This window comes from Pogona vitticeps, chromosome 3 (assembly GCF_051106095.1).
Source record: "Pogona vitticeps strain Pit_001003342236 chromosome 3, PviZW2.1, whole genome shotgun sequence".
Lineage (NCBI taxonomy): Eukaryota > Metazoa > Chordata > Lepidosauria > Squamata > Agamidae > Pogona > Pogona vitticeps.
This window is the reverse complement of record NC_135785.1, coordinates 184,515,455-184,532,074: the sequence shown is the minus strand read 5'-3', so window position 1 is coordinate 184,532,074 and position 16,620 is coordinate 184,515,455. Positions and strand designations below refer to the sequence as shown.

General features: G+C 40.8%; 1 protein-coding gene and 1 long non-coding RNA gene across 3 annotated transcripts in view; one reads left to right on the top strand and one right to left on the bottom strand.

Annotated features, from left to right (window-relative positions):
• ACE2 (angiotensin converting enzyme 2) overlaps positions 1-16,620 on the top strand; it is a 59,088-nt gene that overhangs the window by 31,179 nt on the left and 11,289 nt on the right. For both annotated transcript variants that reach the window (XM_072994347.2, XM_020786763.3), the window contains 4 exons: positions 895-953; positions 4,111-4,211; positions 13,452-13,568; positions 16,093-16,287. In XM_072994347.2, coding sequence (XP_072850448.2) covers positions 895-953; positions 4,111-4,211; positions 13,452-13,568; positions 16,093-16,287 — 472 coding nt within the window. The remainder of the gene's footprint in view (positions 1-894; positions 954-4,110; positions 4,212-13,451; positions 13,569-16,092; positions 16,288-16,620) is intronic.
• LOC144588167 (uncharacterized) lies at positions 6,978-12,054 on the bottom strand. Its single transcript, XR_013543543.1, has 2 exons — positions 9,018-12,054; positions 6,978-7,150 (listed from the first exon to the last, which is right to left on the bottom strand). It is a non-coding gene; the product is annotated as an uncharacterized LOC144588167 (long non-coding RNA).

The window sequence follows — 16,620 nt, the reverse complement described above, 5'->3', positions numbered from 1 at the left end:
AGATAAGGGACACTCAGCTGAGGAGAACAACTCTTTCCAAGGGCCCCTTTGTCTTTGGGCAAAAAGTGGACAAAAGTGACACAAGCCCAGTCAGAGCACATTTAGACTACTCCTAGCTGAACGACGACAACAAAAAAGGCAATTCCTCACTGAAAAGAGGCCCTTTCCCAGCAGGCTTTATGTCATATAGGCATTGATTTTTAATTCAATTTCATTTGTGCCTAACGTGATGCACACTGCAGGGTAAATGGGCCGGTAGTTGTCCCTTCTGTGTGAAATACAAAGCCAAATGCTTGATCAATAAACAACGTAATTTCAGGTCACATAAACATCCTGTAATGGATGATGGAGAGTAAGAGACACTATATAAACCATGTCTATTGACTTGGGTCTATTGAGAGAGAGAGAGAAGCGGTAGTAGTTGTGGTAAATAAATGTGTTATGCTAAGCAAACCATTTATTTGCTTTGCTGCTCTTGCCTTCTGGAGAAACCAAGGAGGCTTGACTGAGCAACAATGCAATGATTAGGAACAACAAGCCATAATTCTTTCAGATTCTGGCTTATCAGGATACACACTTGTAAATGCAGCTACAGTCTGTTCAACTAATCTGACTGACCATCCTATGGATTACCTCTCTGCTAGCTTTGTACCCTACCAGGTGCTCCTTGTTGATGAATGAAACATATCATAGCAGCAAGGTGTATGGTACTGATCCGTCACCAGAAGCAAACACAGGGAGACAGAAAGGAGAAAAAAGGTTCAGCCTGACTATCAGTATACAGGCAGTGCTTTTGCAGCATTAGTTGTGTAGTAGGTATTCAAGATAAGTTTAAATATTTGTTTTACAAGATTGTGTGTGTATGTATGTTTTTTCTTTTTAAAAAAAATCTAGACCTTGGCAACGCAATCAAAGTTAGGATTAGTTTGAAGGCAGCAATGGGGGACAATGCGGTGAGTAGACTGATATAAAGATGATATTATTGTGTTTTCTAAAATAACATGAAAATATGTAACAAGTGATATACTCCGATGCTCGCTCACTCTGAAGTAAGCCTCTCTGTTCAAACTGACTACTCCTGGGACAGATTATTCAGCATCTGAATCATAAGCAAGTGTATCTTAATCAGTTTGCTATGGTTAATATATGGATTCTATGTAATAATACTCTGCTTTTTATAAACAATGGCTATTTGCTTTTTTTTGCACTTGGGGATAGGAACACATAAGTAGGGGTGTGGAAGCACTTACAAATCCTATTAATCTCAATGAGAGACTGAAGTAAATGCAGATTTTCCTCCCACTATAATCAATGTGGCTTAAAATGTTTGTTTACATTCCTAAACTGCCCCATTAGTGCTGCCACACTCTGATCAGTTCACAATATACAATAAAATGATACACTAAAACATACAATGAATTTAAAAAATTGCAGTGAAATGCAGTGGATCCTGTCACAAATTAAAACGACCTTTAAATCAAAATAGATAAATTAAAACTCATTTGAACATCTCAGGACAATATTCACAGTAATAGAAGGCAGTTTTATATAATTCAGTCTTAATTATCTTCCTGAAACCAAAGAAGGGCAGTGCCTGGCATACCTCTCTTCGAAGCTTATTCCAGAGGGAAGGGGTCATAACAGAGAAAGTTCAGTTCCTAGTCTTGGCTTTTTTTGGGCCTCCTTGCATGTTACAATTCATAACATCAAGGACTGCAAGGAGCATGTAGAATACATAGCTATTTTGTAGGAGAGATATTCTGCCAAATATCAACGTTCCAAACTGTTAAGGGCTATATAGGTTATGGCCAATACCTTAAACTGAATACAAAAATTAACAGAGAATCAATGAAGGCCTGCCAAGACTGGAGATATGTGTTCATCTATGCTGGTACAAATCAGTCTGGTTGCTGCATCTTGTATCTGCTGACGTTCTGTTACTGACTTCAACAGTAGTCCTATGTAGAGAGCATTACAGTGGGATATTTTGGAGATCCCCCAATGCATGGACCACAATTGTTAGGTGTTTCTTATCCAGGCAGGGGTGCAGCTGGGCAATCAATTGAAGATGATAAAAGACACTCTTGACCACAGCAGATATTTGCACCTCCATAGAGAGAACAGGGTCAAAGAGTAACCCCTGAGAACCTGATCCTTAAGGGGGAGTGTAACACCATCAAGGGGAGGGCTTAGTTTAGTAGAAGGGTGTTTCTTTTTTGTGCTGATGTCTTAGTTGTATGTTTCATCGTCGTTTAGTCATTCAGTCGTGTCCGACTCTTCGTGACCCCATGGACCAGAGCATGCCAGGCCCTCCTATCTTCCACTGCCTCCCGGAGTTGTGTCAAATTCATGCTGGTAGCTTCGATGACACTGTCCAACCATCTCGTCCTCTGTCATCACATCTTCTCCTCTTGCCTTCACACTTTCCTAACATCAAGGTCTTTTCCAAGGATTCTTCTCTTCTCATGAGGTGGCCAAAGTACTGGAGCCTCAGCTTCAGGATCTGTCCTTCCAGTGAGCACTCAGGGTTGATTTCCTTTAGAATGGATAGGTTTGTTCTCCTTGCAGTCCAGGGGACTCTCAAGATCCTCCCCCAGCACCACAGTTCAAAAGCATCAATTCTTCGGCAGTCAGCTTTCTTTCTTTATGTTTGTATGTTTAGTAATATATTAAATAAAAAAAGACTTGGTAAATCTCTCTCAAACTGATCAGTTGATCCTCCCAACAGTAGAATCACCATCTGATCTGGATTAAGTTTCAGAGGAACAGAAGGAGAGATAGAGCTGTTTGTCATCTGCATGTTGATGACAATGAGCTCCAAATTTCCATAAGACTTATTGCAGTGGTTCCATCTAAGTGTTTAAAAGCATTGAGGAGATGGCCAGTCTCTGTGGGAACCAGTAATATAAGTTCCAAGGGGCAGACAATGCTTCCTGAACCTGTGCCATCTGGGATTGGCCCTTAAAGAGGGGAACCACCAAAGAATGGAGCCCCCAAGTCTCGAACGCAATAGTCATTCCAGAACAATACTGTGGTCGGTGGTATCAAAAGCCACAGAAAGATCCAGGAGGACCAGAAGAGTTGCACTCCCCCCGTCTGTTTCCCTCAGGAAAGCATCTTGCCATTTCTGCCCCAAGGCACAGTCTGAACTTTGAGTGAAATGGATCTCCTCCAGGAATGCCTGCATACTCAACTTTAGTAAGACTATAATATCTATGAAATCTATCTACAAGTCATTCTCTCTGTTGGGTTTTAATGTACAGCTGCAATATATAGTGGATGTGGTAATAAAATAGGCCATTAAGCAAGGAAAGGAAGAAAGTCAACCTTGATGGAATCCCAGCTCAAAACCACCAAGCTGTGCCAGTAGTCTGTACAACGAAGAGACAGGTTAATGAAGATTCAAATCAAGGAAGGCCAATTTAAATTGGCCCCAAAACCGATCCCCTAAAAGCATTATCAATTATTTAAAAGCCATGTGAATGGCAAATATGATTTCATGTTCAATAATCATAATGGTTTCCTTTGGAAATAGACTTCAAAATGGGTAGGGTTGGAAAAAACAGTAACAAGGGCAACAATGTGCTGTGATGAATAAATAGCGCCAGCTTGTGGAGACCGCCATTCTTACTCTTTTTCCTCTCTTCAAATGGCCCTAATATTAATTCTGTTTCAAATGTAAGGATGTTTGTATTTTAAGGGGAAAAAGCTGCTGCACTTCCAACATCTCACCTTTAGAGTCAATCTGCATTTCCAGTCTTAAAATAAATCAAGACTACTGGTATTCTAACCGCAAGCTAAAGTTTGAATTCCAAAGATCACATTAGGAGATGTCTTTTGAAGCAATTAGCACGAGAATTCATATCTCTTCCGAGCTTGACACAGGCTAGGTTAATTGTAGAGAAACCCACTGAATCAGCTAGTTGTCCTTCAGTTTCCTGTTTCCATAATTCTCAATATAACAAGTGAAATCCACTCTGTGCCCAGTGTTTGAGGTAAAATTCTTCTATGCAAAGATATTGTGGATAAGGGTAAACATTCTTTCATATGGTGGTTCTACGTGAACCAGTCTGAAAACCTGTTAGTCTAACTATTCTTTTAAATTTGCAGTATAAATGGACTATGAATGAAATTTACTTATTCAAGGCTACAATTGCATATGCCATGAGACAGTACTTCCTGGTGAACAAGACTGAAACAGTAGAATTTCGGTAAGTGCTTCCTCTCATCTTTGCTGGAGGTTATCACTCTTGCTGCAGAAGGGGTAGGTGTTCTTGGAACCCAGCTCTTCCTCAAAGGCCCAGCCCTCATTGCTAGCATCAGGGATGATGGCAGTCATTTCTTTAGTAACCAATGAAGAACAACATGTTCCCTATTCCAATCTATAGCATCTCAGAGAGACCCACATTTTTTCTTAACTTGATGTGATCACATCCAGGTTCTAGACTCAGAAATTCCCTATTTTCAGTTCTCTAGAAATGGTTAAAAAAATAACAAAAATTAAATTTAAATCATTCTGTCTTATTGCTTTATAGCTCAGCAGTGTAGGTGCCCAAGTAAGCACTGCTTTTTGTTTGAAAGCAGTGAGCGAACAAACCTGAGAGATGTCTCTTTGCTGTGTTCCTGTGCTAACACATAGGAGAAAGGTTATCACTCAGGTTATGCAGTTGCTTTCAAAGTTGTTTTTTTTTTGAGACGAACATCACTAGTTGTTACTCGTCATTATCCCCTCTGCCTAAAAGGGCACAAGCTAGGCAGTTTCCCTTTCGTTGTTAAAGGTTTATATGATAGGTTAATTTTTCTGATATCTAATTCCAAGTTCCAAGTTTAAGTTCATTGTATTGGCTAAAAGCCGGCACAATTGATTGAAATACTGTACAAATATGATCAAATAAAATCATGATAAAATCACAGACATGCAAATTAATAAGAGGCTATCAACAGGAGGAAAGATAAAGGGGGGGAGACAATCCGGGAGACACGTGTGGGTGCCCCTTCATATCTGGGAGTCCCCCTCACAATTGATCGCTATGGCTCTCAGGAAATTAGTGTGGATGTTTCTGGCTGCTTTTGCAAACAGCACTGCTCTGTATGTAACATATAGGTCACAGTCTGAAAGTAACCTGCTCACCTTTATCTGAGGGATTTCCTCCTGTACGGCAGCCAAAATGTTTTCCAGGAACTTTTCTCAGGGGTTTTGATAGAGCTGACAGTTGAGTAAAGAGTGAGCATCCTCTATCTCACCTGCTCCGCAAATACACAGCCTTAGATGCTTAGGGACATTCATGTACCTGCCATCTAAGACCACAGTTGGCATGGTTTGAAAATGAAGTTCTGTGAATGCGGTTCTCAGGGAGGCAAAAGTAAGTGTATGTAAGTATTGTGCCCTTGAGTGGTTTGTTTTCAGCAGATGATACCGGTGAGAGACGTTTGAAGAGTCTATTAAGGCTAAGTCCTGATCATTATCCTATTTGTAGATCTAGTCCCTCAACATTCTTTTAACCCCAGAAAAAATAAAAATGTCTGTGGAGAGGGATTCAGATTTTAGTAAGGTTTGAACTGAAGTTGCCCAGCTGCCACTCTTCCATTGCTCTACCATACAGTGTTTAGGTAGACGGTGGTCAGACATATCCATCACCCTCTTATAGTAGGAGTCGCCCTGGCTTTAATGGACACCATGCCTGTCTCTGTTCTAAGAAAGGTTGTCGGGGTCCCCTGAGGTGCCATGAGGATGTGTCTCAGAAACTTGTTCTATCCTCTCTGCCTAAAAGGCTGCAAGCTAGGCAGTTTCTCTTTCATTGTTAAAGGTTTATATGATATTTGAATTTCGTTGTATGGTATACTGTGTATATACTTACAATGACAATAAATTATATTATTATTATATTCTAATTTTTCTGATATCTAATTGAAAGATTAGAGGGGTTTTGATTTATGCCATTCCAACATTGCAAAAGCCACTGAACAGTTGGGATTGGAAAACTGGTGAGTAAGTAAAAGTCAGGAGTTATGTCTAAATTCTGTGCAGTTGTGGTTTCATTTAGAATGTGCAGAGACCTCTAGTACAAGACTTGTGCGTGTGTTTTATATTTGAGATACTACTCCTGCTGATGACTCTTCTTGTTTTCTTGCAAGTCCACTGCTAAATTTAGAATTTAAAGAAATTAATTTAAATTTAAATTTAAAGAAAATAAAAACATAAAGAAGTCAAAAACATTGTGACATCTTGAAGAGTAACTGCTTAATGTGAGCCTTAATGGAAAAGTCCACTTCTTCAGACATAAGAGTGGGACTACATAGCAAATATTTATACATTTATATATGGCCCCAACACAGACACTATATTTGGACACAAATTGTTGGCTGGCAATGACCTTTAAAACCCCTGTTGATTGGTGGCTAAATTAATCCCAGGCTACATATCCCAGGCACAATATAGTAAGGAGTATCTCTAATCACCAATGGAACTTGTGAGATGGCATTGGTAGACAGCAAGGAAATATAGGTAGGAAGCTCAGAATTCTTCCGGTTCCGGCTCGCCGAGGCAGCACGCTTTTGGCCAAGCGGCGATGATTTTATCTTTATTTTATTTAACTCTATAGGGTTTTACTGTTTTTATTTACTTGAAGCTGCTACCCTACTTTCCAGCTGGGTGCAGTGAGCAAGCGTTATTTTATCTTTATTTTTATAAACAAACCTTACAGTTTTCACAATTAGTGATAGTCTCCCTGCAGCCAGAACCGTACTTCTTCGTGAAGGAAGAAGTGCAGATAAGGCCGGGTAGCCTTGTGGATATCTGGTGGATACCATCAGCTCGGTCCTTATCAAGAAGAGCCTTAATACCAGCGAACAACAGCAAACAACAGAGGATTACAAAACTCCAGTCTGGGGAAGTAATTAGACAGTGTGGACAAGGAACTGCTCAGGAGAGTCCGAGCCGACTGCAGCTGGAATTGGAGCTCCGGTAATCCTTTTGCTTTTTCCTCTCTCCTTGAGTTGCTACTTTCTCTCCCTGCAAATTCTATTTATCAGCTGGGGAGTCATTTGTTGTTCTGGTTATTTTGTTTGGTGGCCTGCCAATGCATCTGCTCCTACGGCGTTGCTGATACAGCTCCCAGCTGAAAGGACTTCTCCTGACGCCATTGCTCCTCTGAGAAGAGAGTGTGTGTTATTCTCACCCTGCTCCCTTATCCAACTGCCTACTGCCATGGGGAAATCCAAGAGACTTCTTTCGCCACCTAGCCCTAATTCTGCAAGATTGCTGCCTTTGTTCAAACAGTCGAGGCTGGAGTCCTATTTTTCATCTCAGCCCCCAGTGTCTAATAAACCACCCTTGCCTGTGAATGAGTGTTCCTCGGATGGGGCGTTTCCAGAACATTCCTCTTCTCCAATTAAGCCCCCAACGCAGAAGCCTAATGAGAATTCCTGTGCGGATGAATCCTTGGACTGTGATACCCTTGAACTTTTGAAACATCATTCACTGTTGACTTACCAGACGGTTTCTCGCATTTTTACGCAGCTTACTTGCCTCACGGCTGCTGTGAGGGAGCTCTGCCACACACCCCCCCAGATATCGGTTAATCCTCCTAAAAGCCTGAAAGATATTCCTTTTGACTCTCATCAATTTGCTTTTCATCATCCTTCGCCAGATAATGCTACTCAACGGACTTCCATGCAGCCAGCCACTCAACTAGTCTACGATCCACACGTGGCTGTCATCACAGTGCGTCCTTCTGGCAATTCTGCAAGCTACCCATGCTGGAGCAGAATTATATTGGCCAAGAGACACCTCGCTGCTCTTCTCAGAATGCCTATTCGGAAGATTGATCTGGTCAACATTGAATTATTATCTAAGTCTCATGTTGAGAGTAGAGTACTTTTGAAGTTTGACTCTCATCTTGTCCCGGGACTTTTGTTTGCATCTGCACAGTTTTTACGCACTTGGGGAGTTACTCCCCATCGTTTTTTTAAAGATGTTATTCCAATCAGACCTCTTATATCTACATTGCCTTTGCATGCCTCTTTGCAAGTTTCTTCAGTTGCCCGGACCTCATGTCGCAAGAGTTCTACCAATCCTCTTGATTTGCCCCTGGACCCCCTGCAGAACTCCATCCTGATCCCAACTCCCTTCCAGAAGACTACAGGAGTACTTCCTAATTCGCCTAAAATACAATCATTGCCTCTCCAAAATTTTCCCTCTGATAACATCATGAATCTACCCACGACATTCTCAGGAACCTCCCAGGATCCACAACCTGATGTTGACCTTCCCAAACAACTGGACATTTCCGATTGTAATTTTATAGCTACCAACTCTTCCAAGCCCTCTTCCGTTATCCCGCTATCCCCAATTTGTTTAATCAAACGTAGTGTAACACCCGACGCTTTTCTCCTGGTGGATGCTCTTACTCAAGACCCTCCCCCTTTAAAGTTTGATTTAGTCAATCCCAAACTTACATTTAATAGCACAAAATCCTGTAGGGATTCAAATTGTTCTTCCTCTTTAGGTATTTGTCATACTATGCCCTTAATTTCCTTACCACAATCTAGCCCCAGCCCACCCCAGATAACTTCCCCTCGCCTCCAATCTGCTTGTTCCCCCCCCTTTCCCATTCCATCCACCCCTAATCCTAGATTTCCAGCCTCTTCATGACTGGATGATACTTCTCAGTTGCCCCCTAATTCCCCTTTTCATATTAAATTCCTCTCCTGGAATATTTCTGGGTGGCAGAGAAAAGCCTTAGATAAGGATTTAACCAGTTTTCTATCCGGCTATGATATTATTCTTCTTCAAGAAACCTGGTCATTAACACCTCCGTTTATTCCGGGTTTCTCTACGTTTCATATACCCGCTATTAAACTTAACCCTAAGGGTCGCCCTGCAGCTGGACTATGTTGTCTTTTTCAATCCTCTTCCTTGTTTACACTATCTTCTATCCCTTCCCATTCCAATTATATTCAGATTCTGTTATTGCAGTGTAACAAATTTACTATTTTACTTTTCAATTTATACATACCGCCTTCTGCTCCTTCCCCGAATAATTACTGGACCGAGATTGAGAATCTTGCAAATCTCCATTTAAGGACTCACTCCACAGCTTCTGTTCTTCTTATGGGTGATCTAAATACCAGAATAGGACCTAATAACATCAAACTGGCTAGCCATTTGAAGTGGGATCTTGAAACATCAACCCCTCCTTGGTTCAACCTTGCAAGATCCTCTAAAGACCATTCTATCAATGCTTATGCTGCTTTGTTAGCCAACCTTAGTCTCAGTCTCCAAGTTGTTATATTAAATGGAACTGTGGGGAGAGACATTCCTGGGGGTTATACTCATTTTTCTGTCAAGGGCCCCAGTGTAATCGATTATGCCCTTGCCTCCCCTATTCTCCTTCCATTTATATCTGATTTCTTTGTTGAAACACGAACTGACAGTGACCACCTGCCTCTTCGACTATCCTTAAATCTCCCAGTCCGTCCCCCTCCTATTACTCCCCCCCCTCTCAGCCCCACACCACGCCTTAAATGGTCCCCTCAAACTGACACTGACTTTTTATCATGGTCACAATTGCCAGAGACTATTGACCTTATTAATACTATAGGTTCAACCAACTCTACCCCCCAGGCTATAGACACTTACGACTGTCTCTTGGCCTCCTTGGTTCAAGCTCTTAGTAGGCCTTATCGGTCTTCTTCCCACAATCGAGCTAATTCTTGGTTCGACTCCGATTGTTGGCTGGCAAAGAAACAGGTCAGATCCCTTTTTCATTCTATTCGAGCCTACCCTTCCCCTAATGCTCTTAAAATTTACTTCGAAGCCAGAAGGTCTTGTACCACCCTTCTGGATATGAAACAACATCTACACGCCCAACGCAAATGGACTAATCTGCTGCAAGCCATTCTTTCTCGGAATTTTAAGGTTTTTTGGTCCCTTGTTTCCCGTACAAACTTATCCTATGCTCTCTCTCCGTACTCTCCAATACCCTCTGATTCTTGGGTTACCCATTTTTCAAAAATCTTCTCCTCCTCGTGCTCTCCCCATTATTCTATCAATCCCTCTCAAAACTTCCCAGACTGGCCCCCGGTTACCTCCGATGAGGTACTAGAGTTAATTTCCACCCTTAAACCTGGCAAATCCCCAGGGCCTGATCATGTTATCTCAGAGATTCTGTCTAACAATCCTCTTTGGTGGTCCCATCTGCTTGCCAAATTATTTACCATAGTAAATCACTCCGGTGTATTTCCGGACTCTTGGCTATCTTCTATTCTGATACCAATCTTCAAAAAGGGCGACCCTTCTCTTCCTAGTAACTATCGCCCAATCAGCCTATTGTCTCATATAGGCAAACTTTATTCTAAATTTCTCTTATCAAAACTATCAGCTTGGGCCTCTTCTAAAAACCTCCCTGGGAAGGAACAGATAGGCTTCCGCTCTGAAGCCTCGACTCTGGATCATGTTCTGCTTTTGTATCACCTTGCCGAAAAATACTCAATTTATCACAAAGCTAGACTTTTTGCCGCCTTCGTCGATCTACGAGGAGCCTTTGATTCAGTTAATAGGAATTTACTGTGGGATAAACTTAACAACTGGGGTATTGAACCCCGACTGCTTTTTTTGCTTAGGCGTCTCCACTCCTCCAATATATGTCAGATTCGGCTGCCAAATTCCCATGAGCTCTCTGACAAATTACTAGTTGACAAAGGTGTTCGGCAGGGATGTGTCTTAGCCCCACTACTTTTTAATTTATTTTTAGCGGACCTGCCTTCCTCTCTTTCTGCTTCTACTAATGCTGCACCCTCTCTTAATGGTTCCCCAATTTCTGTACTTTTGTACGCGGACGACGCAGTCCTATTATCTCTAACAAAAGCTGGTCTCCGTCGTACCCTATCCAAATTTCAAACTTTTTGTTCAGCTAACGACCTGGTTATAAATGCTGACAAGACTAAAATAATTAACTTTTCCAACTCTGTATCACTATCTCCCTGGACAATCGGAGCACAAACCTTTCAGCAGGTTTTATCCTTTAAATATCTAGGTATCACTCTGCATCATAAACTCAGTTGGCGTCCCCACAAAAAATTGGTTCTATCTTCCTCTAGCCTCCAACTTAATGCCATCTCAAAATTTCACTACTCATCTGGCAATCAATTTGTGCCTGCAGCGCTGCTTATTTTTCGGACTAAATTGCTTTCCCACTTACTATATGGAGCTCCTATTTGGATTGAGGCCATAGATCACGATGTTGACACTTTGGCAGCCGCCTTCTTCAGGAAAATCTTAGGAGTCCCCAACATGATTCGTCTTTCAACTTTAGTTTTGGAATTGGGTACCCATCTCCCTTCTACCCTTGCTTGGTCCACCACATTTAAATATTGGCTTCGTTTACATTTAAACTCTAAGCCCAATTCCTTACTATACGATCTACTCAGAGACAATTTCCTTTCCAAGTGGCTGAAGTTGATTGAGATTAAACTTCAATCCCTTGATTTGAATCTAGAATCCCTAAATGATTTAGGAATTCAACAGGCCCATGCTCTTATTAAATCTAAACTCTGGCAGCATGAGTTTGAGGTTCTTGCAGCCAAACTGAATCCTACCTGTTCCCCGCTTCCTTTTGGTCTTTTCCCTTCACTTGGTTATCATCCAAATTATTTTTCCTCACTTATCAACCCCAGGTTAAGAAGAGCATTTATGTTAGCCCGATTTAACATTTTTCCCTCAGCGAACCATACCGGTCGATTTGCAAATATTCCTAAAGAGGATCGATTATGCCTGTTCTGCCATTTGGTTCTGGATACACTTGACCATATATTGTTTTTCTGCTCAGTTCATTTTTCCATTCGTAAGGCACTACTACAACCCTGGTTATCTTCCCTGCCAAACACCCCTGAGATTTTTCTGAATGATTCTTCCTCCCGTATCACTGAAGCTGTCGCTATTTTTCTGCTTGAGATTCTTAAATTAACTTCCAAATTATAACCCGTTGTGTTTATTGTTAGTAATCCCAGCTGTATTTATGCCAATAAAGGTTTGGAGAAAGAAAGAAAGGATTAATTCACATTTGAAATGTAGGAAGCTCAGCAGACACAACACAATATTTTATGTTTTATAATGACCTAAGAAACGTTGTCTTATATTGAATCCAGTGAGATGAGTTTTAAACATGTGTATATGTTATCTCAACTCTCCCCCTATGGATTCTTGTCCTATAAATCTTACTAATGTTGTATTTTAAACATATCGCTGGGTAGCAGATCACTACTAGAGTAGGTCTATTGAATCAATGGAACTTACATATGTTTTGGCTCACCAATTTATCACTTATTCAGCGGGCCTACTATAGCTTCAACCTATTGCTAGATTCCAGCCATTAAAAAAACCTCCCATGTGCCTACTAGTACTACAGAATGAAATTATTCCCCCTTGATTCATTCTTTTACTGTAAGTACAGTGGTCAGAACCTGATTGTTGATTTACACATGTGTAGATAAATTGAGTTGGGCTTGATAGCAAATGCCTGTTCATTAGTAACATATCTATAGTGAAAGTTTATGGACCATGAGAAGACACCTAAATGTTGAGGTTGGAAAAAAGAGAGATGTGAGTAAGTAACAAAACATAAACAAAACTGTTTGAAAAATGAAATCTTCTGCTTTAGGACTGTCTGCCCCAAACTGATGGTTTCCAGGCATGTGAGACAGCCTGGTCCAACTTATGTGCCAGAATTGGAAAGGCAACTTCAAAATAAGAAAAATAAAACTTCTGAAGTGGCTAATAATAACATGTCACCAAGCACTAGTGATGACAACATACATCCCGTTGTCTGTAAACATGCTGTTTATTTCAAAACTAAAAATTCCATTTACAGATTAACAAACTGTTGAATTTCATTTCCCAGAAGATCAGCAACACATTACGCTGCCTATTTCTCACATTATTTTCCCTGTTTCCTTTTCCCTGGAACATCTAGTGGTGGGGGTGATGGTGGTTTCCGAGTTCCTTTTGTAGGCCAAAATATCTAGCTTAGCATAAAGCAGCTTCTGCTGCTTTGCCGTTTCCTGTGGATCACCATGGCAGCTGGAGAGGGAGAATAACAGGAGGAAGTATGCACTAAATAAACAATCACACTGCACTGATTTAATATATACAGCATGTAATCACATGCAATACAAATATGAAATCTTTCAAAGAACTGATGCCCATTTCTTTGGCTCAGATTGGCTACTTCTCAAAAAAATGGAAAAAAAATGTCATCCAAAGATTTGGTCTGGCACCTAATTTGACTCCTTTGTTTAGAGGTTTTCTGCACATAAGAAAACAGAAGTTAAGCACTATACATATATTCCACTGGCAAATACAAATATCTGATGGTTTATTTGGAAATGATGTGCATCTGGATGGTTTTAAGCTTAATGTATGACTTTTCATAAACATGTTTTTTTCTTACCAGATCAATAGACGTCCATGTTGGTGGTATGACACCAAGAATCTCGTTCTATTTTGTGGTCACCATGCCTGGCAACACCACAGATATAGTTCCTAGAACTGAGGTGGAAGAAGCAATCAGGTGAATATATGAATTCTTAGCAAAACACATATGAGAAAGAGGCACACATAGAAATGTTGCTGTGATTATTTACTGGGTTCAGGGAGTTCTGCTCAGCTACGTCACTCTGCCTGCCCTGGGGTTGGTGAACCTAGGATAGTCAGTTTTAGTGAGTACAGTACATCCTTCATGTTTGCCATAACAGGAGCTCAATTGAGTATAACATCTCCGGAGAAGTAAGCTAAGCCAATTTAAGTAACTTCTGAACTTCTTTTTATAAATCATCCTCTTCTAGACCCTTCCAGATAGTTCACCAAAGCAGATTTGGAGTTCCCTTGTATGTTCAATAAGACCAGAGCATTTTCTATCTCTCTCCCTTTGCGCAACTGAAGTCATCTCCCAATTAGTGTAGTACCAGGGAGATCCAGATGGCTTGGCCTTGAAGGCCTCTTTTATAAAAGATAAGCTGGCACCAGACAGCTGCTGATGAAGATCAAACTATCAGCCAAGCTTTTCCCAGGCACTCACAGAGAAGCCTGATTTTCCAAGACGGATTCGACGTTCCATGTTCCCCAGTTCTTTCTTTCTTCAGAATAGCTTTTGAAAATAATCTGGCATGGAAAATAACTAGTCTATGAGCCCTTTTGTCCCATAGACTGAACTGGGATATTTATCAGTTACATATTATCCACCCTTATATCCCACCTTTCCTCCAGAGACTTCAAGATGGCACACATGTCTCTCTTACCACTTTATACCCACAACAGTTCTGAGAGGGAGGTTATGCTGAGAACGTATGAATGTCTCAAGATTAAACAGTGTGTTTCCTAGTTCAGTAGGGACTATAGCCTGGTTCTCCCAATTATCAGACGTAGCCACTAAAACACAATATCTGAAATCTCGTTACCTATGTTATACAGTATTTAGGAATCTAATATATAGAATATGAAAAAAAAGGTCAAAGTTCCCCTTGACAATTAAGTCCAGTCATGTCAGACTCTAGGACATTATAAGCTGAAGAGCTGGTGTTAATATGAAAAATGGGACATTACTCTTTACAGCAACTAACTCATGTTGGAATGGTATGTGTTTTCCGCTTAGTCTTCCTAAAAAGAATACTTACAGAGTATCCATCCATTTATTCAGGAACACCACTGACTTTAATGAGACTTACTCCCAGTTATGTGTGCATGGGCTGCAATACCATGTCTATGTGCTTTGAACTAAGAATAGAAACTCAATGTAAGTGAGTAGACATGCCTATGGTTATAGGGAATAGCTCTAGAAAGAAAATGAAATGATAAAACCCATTTAATTCAGAAAATGTAATCCCTGGAGCTATAAAGTTCAAAGTCTAGAAACCGTGTTAAGTGTAATACAGATATAAAGGAGGAATAGTCTTTTATATTTGTGTTACAGAAACAAGTGGAATTCTGAATGTTTGTGCTGAATTTAAAATTTTATTTTAGTTATTGCATGGATAAGACAAAGCCAAATAAAAGAACCAAAAGAATAGGGAACAGTATACAGAAGCTAACTGGCTGAGCGAAAAAGGAGATAAAAATTAGACAGGAAGCATAGAAAAAATTATTGTGGTCCTTCTGATGTTTTGAGCTTCAACTTTCCAGCATAGCCTGTGTTAAGTGATTAAGCCCCAAACACATGGAAAGTTAGGAGTTCTCTACCTGATATAAATACAGTGGAGTCTCGACTTACGTGTGGCTCCACTTACGAACTTTTCGACCTATGGACTTCTCTGGCTGCAAAGTTTCACTTCGACTTGTGGCCGGAGAATCAGTCTACGGACCAGAAGGGGGAGGCAGGGAAAGCGCCAAATTCAAATTTGGTGCTTTCCCCACCTCCCCGTTCCAGTCCGTAGGCTGAAGGTCGTACCTGCTGTCAGCTTTGAGCTTTCTAAGCCCCGAAAGCCCAAAGCTGACAGTGGGTGCAGAGCGGCTTTCGGCTTCCAAAGCTGCAAGCCAAAAGCCACTCTGTGCCTGCTGTCAGCTTTCGGGACTTAGAAAGCTGGACCCACTGGCCTCTTGCCTCCTGGGCACCGAGGACAGGAGGCAAAGGACAGCAGGTGCAGCTTTGGAAGCCCCAGATTTTTTTTTCTTTGGCTGGAACGAATTAAATGGTTTTCAATGCATTCCTATGGGAAATGGATCCTTGACCTATGGAATTTTCAACCTGCGGCCACAGTTCCAATACAGATTAATTCCGTAAGTCGAAGGTCCTCTGTGCAAAAATGTTTTCATATACCTTTGGCACTCTAGCTGTTTTAGACTACAAATCCCAGAATTCCCAGCTTATTTTACCAATTATAAACGACTGTGGGAATTGCAACTTGAAAGACGTGGAGCAAAGTGTGCTGCTTTGAAGGGCCAAATCTCTGGAGGGCCAAAAATTCGCCATCCCTGCATTGTGAGCTTTCTCCTATTGGAGTAAGGTCCCTAGGCAGTATTCTATAAAGTGTTTTAGTTGAAAATCAAGGAATATTTGTTAGGAGAACCCCTTGTAATTGTATTGCCCTCTTTGTTCACAGAATGTCTCGAGGTCGTATCAATGAAGCCTTTAAACTGGATGACCAAACTTTGGAATTTGTTGGTATTCCTCCAACTCTGGCACCACCTTACGAACCCCCAGTTACTGTATGGATTATAGTATTCGGAGTTGTTATCGGTCTTGTAGTAATTGGTGCTGTTGCTTTGATCATCATGGGGGTGAAAGATCGGAGAAGGTAAATAACATTTTTAGGCATCATAAGCCTTTTTAAATCGATGCACACTCATTTTGTATAGTTTTAAGGTGATAAATATTTTAAGGCAATATTAGTTTTGAGTTGATTCTATTGCATGGCAGACTAAGAACTTAGTTGTTTTCAGTGCCCTTGTTTCAATCCTGTTTTCATTCAGTATCATTCAGTATACTGAACAGTACTGTTCTTGACAACTCTTCAAATGTCAGTTTGTTAATGTATACACTGTTCATGTTAAGCACACCCTCAACTTCAAATAGCAATCTGTAACATGTTTTTATGGCCTAGGATGAGGCTTCATCCAAAATATGCAAT